The sequence below is a fragment of the Coffea eugenioides genome, chromosome 3 (genome assembly GCF_003713205.1).
Source record: "Coffea eugenioides isolate CCC68of chromosome 3, Ceug_1.0, whole genome shotgun sequence".
In the NCBI taxonomy this organism is placed as follows: domain Eukaryota; kingdom Viridiplantae; phylum Streptophyta; class Magnoliopsida; order Gentianales; family Rubiaceae; genus Coffea; species Coffea eugenioides.
In genome coordinates, this window is record NC_040037.1 from 10,931,935 (window position 1) to 10,938,404 (window position 6,470).

Here is a 6,470-nt window from a genome sequence, read left to right on the forward strand (position 1 = left end):
AATAGTATTGTTAGGTCTTGTCAAACCATAATTCGTACATAATTCATAAAATTATTAAAATAATACCAAAAATATTTACATCAAAAGATTTTTTTTGAATCATAAACATATTTTTAATAAGCTTTTTAGTTTTTGGACATTAATTTTTTGTAGATATAAAAAAAACCTGTGTTAGTAAACAACATTATCAAAAAACACTAAATTTTCATATTCTAAAGTTTTAATGCAACAAATAAAGTTTTAATACAACTTATGAGCTAAAAACTCAAAATAATAAACAACTTTAATTACACAAAGATAGAGAAAAGAAAAAGAGATATACTAGAGAAGGAGTTGTTTTTGTAAAGAAAGGTCCAAATAGTTAGTACAAAAGTCACTTGAAAGCGTTATTTTTTGGCTGAAGCTAAAATGGAAGGGGGAAGCTCAAAATTGGAGTAGAGGCGGGGGAAGCTGAAATTTGGTGTACAGGCGGGGGAAACTAAAAATTGAACAAAATTGAACGAGTAGAGACGGGTTAACAAAAGAAGCAGAAACGACGTCATTTTAGCGAGAGTTAAACAAAAACACTCATAACACTTAGCTAGTTTGGGAGTTCAGATTTCAAAGGAATAGAAAAGAAAGGAAGGGAAAGGTGGACTTTTCTACGTTTGGGACATATAAGTCGGACGGAAAAGAAAAGAAACGAACGGATCTTGAAGAGAAGCCAAGCGTTGCTACAGTGCAAAATTTTTTCTGACCAAAACGGGCGGAAAGCGAAGGAAAACTGATGAAAGCTTACCAAATTTTTTTTTAGGGTTAATCACATTTTATCCCCTTAAAAAATATCTCATTTCTCAATTTACCCACTAACATTTAATTTTGCTCACTTAACCCCCTTTAGGACAAAATTGTCCTTGCATTATTTTGACTTTTCATTTACCTTGTTTTCCTTTCTTTTATTTCTTTTTCTCTTTCTTCTTTATTTAATTCTTCCTCTTTCCCACAAAAATCTTCACCTTAATGATTGAAATTAAAAAAGAGGAATTGCAGAGATCTATCTTCTCCTTAAATGATTAAAAAAATATTCAAATCACTTTCCTAAAATACAATTTTTTTAGCCTTTCAATTCTTTTAATTTGGGTTTTCCTCTTTCCTTTCTAGTTTCTCATTTTATTCCCAAGAAAATATCTTAAGATGAAATTGTGACCTGATTAATAATCATTAATTGAAATTTGTGACACGTGGCATCATACAAAAAATCAAAATTAGTTTTTGATGCCTTTTAAACCTTCACCCGGCCCAGAAATATGCAATTATAAACTCAAAAAAAAAATCGTTGAAATGGAATTTTATTGGGAAGGATGAAAGAGAGAAGAAAGAGAAAAAGAAATAAAAGAAAGGAAAATAATTTCATCTTATGATATTTTCTTGAAAATAAAATGAGAAACTAGAAAGGAAAGAGGAAAACCCAAAATTAAAAGAATTGAAAGGCTAAAAAAATTGTATTTTAGGAAAGTGATTTGAATATTTTTTTTAATCATTTAAGGAGAAAATAGATATCTGCAATTCCTCTTTTTTAATTTCAATCATTAAGGTGAAGATTTTTATGGAAAAGAGGAAGAATTAAAAGAAGAAAGAGAAAAAGAAATAAAAGAAAAGGAAGACAAGGTAAATCAAAAGTCAAACTAATGCAAGGGCAATTTTGTCCTAAAGGGGATTAAGTGAGCAAAATTAAAGGTTAGGGGGTAAACTGAAAAATGGGATATTCTTTAAGGGGAAAATGTGATTAATCCTATTTTTTTTTATCCTTTCTTGTCTCTCATAAGTTATCCTTTCTGTTCTTTTCTTTTCTATCCTCAACTCACAAACTAGCTTCTAGAAAAATTTCGGACATCATTTTAGCAAGACATTCATCGCGACATCTCCAAGAACTCTCGCCAACCCTACGCTGTCTCTAGGTCCGCCGGCCACCAGACCTCCGCCGAGTCTTGGGGTGCTGGTCTCGCTGTTTCCCGTATCTCTCGTGTTCCTGGCGGTGGCACTCACCGTGCTGGCCAGGGTGTCTATGGCAACATGTGCTGCGGCGGCCGCATGTTTGCTCCGACCAAGATCTGGCACCATTGGCACCGCAGGTCCCAGTTAACAAGAAATGGTATGCCGTGGTTTCTGCCATCGCCGCCTCTGCAGTGCCTTCCCTTGTCATGGCCCGCAGCCACCGGATCGAGTCTGTCCTGCAAATCCCCTGTGTGATCTCCGATTCTGCTGAGGCCATGGAGAAAACCTCCAATGCTATCAGTCTTCTCAAGAAAATTGGGGCTTGCCTTGATGCTAAGAAGGCTAAGGACAGCCAGGGTTGTCTGATTTTGCGGAGGAGCCGAAGAGGGCTGCTTCTGCGGTGGCGGAGCTGGTGGAGTTTGGGAGGAAAAGGGTATCTCGGGAGTATTGGAGGGAGACTGAAATTAGGCTAATGGCAACTGCTGGTTTGAGGATGTTGGAGAAAGGAGTTCAAGATAGGATTTTGGAGGCTTGCCGAACCGTGTTGAGGGGCTCGGGTTTCAGGTTTTACGATGATTGGGCTTCCGTTATTTCCGGTATGATGCCATTTGGCTTGTGGATTTCTTTTAATTTTGGTTCTCTGATCTGCATTTTGAAGCATGTTTTGTATAATCAATGGTAAGAGTGTTGGAAATTCTAGTGTTTTGCTCTAGTTAGTATGCTAGTGACGTGTTTGGACATTGAGAATGTGAACTTTTGCAACCCTATCTGAGTGGATATAACTTCTTTGTTAGGTGTTTGTTATTGCTTATCTTTTTGGTTTATTCAACTTCAAGTGACAATGTGCTTGCTAAGGAGTCAAAATTTGAACTTTAAGTAAGTAAGGCCAGATTATAGGTAGATTCAGATTTTTGAATTCTGGGTAAAATGTACTTGGATGTTGGTCTCATGCTAACTGCTGCATTTCCTATCTAATAGCTTGGCAATGCTATATGGGCTTTTATTTAGTCATATTAATTCTTATAAACTAGTTTTGTTAGCATTTAATTCTTGTTATATTTTGAAAGTCTAAAGTTGGATGATCCATTGTTTAGGTTCTGATGAAGGTGTATATGCCTGGGTCGTTGCTAATTATGCCCTTGGCACTGTAGGAGGTGATCCTAAGCAAACAACTGGTATTATTGAACTTGGAGGTGCTGCAGCTCAGGTTGTGAATTTATTTTCAATTGTTAGGTTCTTCTATAGTTAAGACATGCTCATATTCACTGACTTATGTGGAACTCATGTCTGAATTTTTTCTAGTTAGTTGAGTATTTCTTCTACTCATAGGTGAAGCTTTTAGGGTAATGAATGGTGACTTCTTATACATTTGTAATGCCAACTGAAACTGCAAACTAAGTATTGTTATTTTGGTTCTAAATATGATGGGGCTCAAATCTTTCCTTGTCGAAACTGCTATAGTTATTATGATTTTCTTCTATATTTGTTCAAGGAGTTGACATGTAAAATTTTTTTAAAAAAGGTGTTGACATGTATGATGAATCTTGTTAACAGATGCTGAGGAAGTTAAGTAAACAGCTGAATAGTGAGGATTGGATATGGAACAACCTAAATACCTTGCTGGGCAATAGGATCTATATCAGGATCAATGATGGAGGAACAAGTGTATTGCTTTATGCTGTATATTTTTCCTGTTTTTTAGTCTTTTTTCGCTGAGTGACTATTTTCTGGCTTCTTTCTTCTCAGAATGAGACCTTGTGTTTGGATAACTTTCAGTTTTGTGGTTCTTTTTCTTTTTCACCATTTTCTTACTTTTATTTTTTGCATCAACTGTGGCAGGAAAACAAGTTTCTTGTGATGGTGATACGTGATTTGTTAAACCTTTGTGAGATTACAAAAGGCAAAGACAACAAAGTAGTTATTGCAAGTAATATAATGTGAGATGTTAAACTGCATTTTCATTCTAATAGAGTAGGTAGCAGTAACTAGGCATTCCAATGTGATAACTTTATCTCAGTTAACTATTTGCAAATGAAATTTATTCAGGCAAATGACCGTGAACTCCAGTTTTCGATAGTTGATGGTGATTTCAAGAAGTTTGAAGGAAAATGGTCTGTCAAATCTGGTAAAAGGTAAATTCTGGTGTAACATATTTTGCATCTCCTTCCTGGTGATGTGTGTTTCTGAGGATGATTAAAGATTCAAGTATCATTTGGTTGTTAACATTTTTGGCAATCCATGCTGGTTATCCATCTCAACTGTTGCATGAAAATGTAGCCTCTTTAGTTGTGGAGTCTTTATTCAACTAAAATGATATTGTTTACCTTTACATAGCATTGGTAAACATCTTTAGTATGCTTATAGAAGGAATCAGCTGCAACCTAAACGGCTATGTAATGAGTACTAATATTCTCTTTCATTTAGCAATTGTGTTTAGACATCATTTAACATGTGCAGTTAATTGTTCATGTCTGATCTGCTACAAGATAAGTTAATGGCTAAGTCAGAGGAGTTGGTCTAAAATTTAGTTCTTGTATCTCTTGCCATTGATATTTCTTGAGACAAATTGGAGCACTATATTGAGAAAATTGAGTTGTGACTACATCTAATAACCTTGCCTCAAGGGATTCTCTCCAAGTTTGGAAAATTCTTTATGCCGCCTCAGTTACATCTGATGTTGCATCTCCCACATAGAGATGAAACAATTGAATGTACAAACAATGGTTATGGACTGTAATCCTATTTAGATGTATTCCTCTGGTTTCTATGGACAAGTTTTGGTTAGTTTCCGAACTGGTATCTTTTGCAGTAGCCTTCCTTTTATTTGGCTTTGTAAGCACCGTAAGCATAGTTTTAGAAGACTATCCTATTAGATCAATATTTGTCTGATTTTTTTTTTATCGATACACTAAGGAAAAAGTATTTTTTTTAATCTTTAGTGATTTTAGTGAAGCTTAATTGAAATTTTCACTTTACTTTTTCATTTATCCTTATTTGTGCACGCTTAACTTGTCGATGACTTAGATGGTAATAGCTTACTAATATATGATACTACACAAAAAGTGCTGCTAAAGTGTATCTAAAAAGGAGAGAGGATTTTTAGAATTTGTCAAACTTTGACTTATGAATATCTGAAAAATGAAAAGTTACACAACGAAGCCTTTAATTCTACCAAATCTTGTGCTCTGATTGTTATCTTCCCAAAAAGTGTATAGCTGTTTAATCAACTACCAAAAAAGAAAAAGAAAAGTGATGGACCTTGTCTCCGTTTCTAAGAAACAAAAAACAGATAAATCCAAAGATTGAAGTTTGGAGCTTCAATCCAAGTTTATAACAAAGTCCAAATTCCACCTTCATATATCAACAGATAAACCAGATGCAAAGTAGATGAAGATCAAAGGCAATAGTTAAGTAGAACAATTTCTAAGATACAAAGTCTCAAACTGTATGCGGACCGGTTATCATGAAGCACCTAACTTAGTAGGAAAGAAGAGTCAGCCAAAGCTGCCAAAGGATCACTTGTACTGTTTCTTCTAACTCAGCAATATGGCCCTTGTCTCAAGTATCTTGTAAACTTTGTGCTAGTGGTTATGCTTGTTCAGTTCATTTCTTCCTGCTTAACAGGCATGCACTGCTACCTACTTTCTGCTCATTAAATAGTTTTGTCTCAAGAAGGTCTTCATTCATTTTGTAATTGCTGTCTATTTTCTAGATTGCGGATGTATGGTCCTGTGGTGTGACATTGTACATGATGTTGGTGGGAGCTTATCATATTGACTTAATTGGATTTTTGTTCAGTATGACTATTCATTCAAATTCAATAGTGTATGCTTGTAATGGCATTTTTTTGACTGAAATCGATTCTAATGCATATGATACTTTTCTTTCAATGCAGTACAATGCTATTAAATGCTCTTGAGGAGATGAAAAAGGTTGGCTTTTGGATATGCTCATGAAGATGACTTCAGTTTGACACAAATTGCTGCTTTAGTCTATGTTTTTGTTTGGAAAGAGTACTTTGTTTTTTTGGATGCGTAATGGCTATTACTAGTTGAACTGATGTGAATTTAGTACTCTATTGTTTGGATGGATAATGGCTGTTAGTACTTGAACTAATGTGGGCTTTGGAACCCATTTTGGTTAATGTGTGTTTTGATGAATTTAGAGATGTTTATAACCATATATATATATATTTGAGGGTTCATTGTACATTAATTACTATCGTTTTTTGCATTAGTCGAGCCACAATTTTCTGCTATGGTTGTTGAAAATGCAATAGAATTGCAGCTCTTGTACACAAAGTTGTAAGTTCACTAAGTGACGACTATTCTTGTCACAGAATACTAGGAGTGAGAGTGACAAGTTCAAGTCGTCACTGTGCACGTTCAAATTTGTGACGACTTCTGCTATTTTTTATGACAAAAAAATTTTGGAAACAGTGACAAGAAACTTCGTCACAGAATACTATTTTTTAGTGACGACTTAGTCTTCGTCAT

At 34.9% G+C, this 6,470-nt stretch overlaps 1 protein-coding gene across 1 annotated transcript; it reads left to right on the forward strand.

The window, feature by feature from the left end:
- The first annotated feature begins 2,358 nt into the window (after positions 1–2,358).
- LOC113765761 (nucleoside-triphosphatase ntp-1-like) lies at positions 2,359–6,118 on the forward strand. Its single transcript, XM_027310007.1, has 6 exons — positions 2,359–2,570; positions 3,069–3,181; positions 3,529–3,654; positions 3,814–3,911; positions 4,021–4,106; positions 5,870–6,118. Exons 1-5 carry the CDS (start codon positions 2,447–2,449, stop codon positions 4,049–4,051), a joined length of 492 nt encoding a protein of 163 aa, XP_027165808.1. The 5' UTR covers positions 2,359–2,446; the 3' UTR covers positions 4,052–4,106; positions 5,870–6,118.
- The last annotated feature ends 352 nt before the right edge of the window (positions 6,119–6,470 follow it).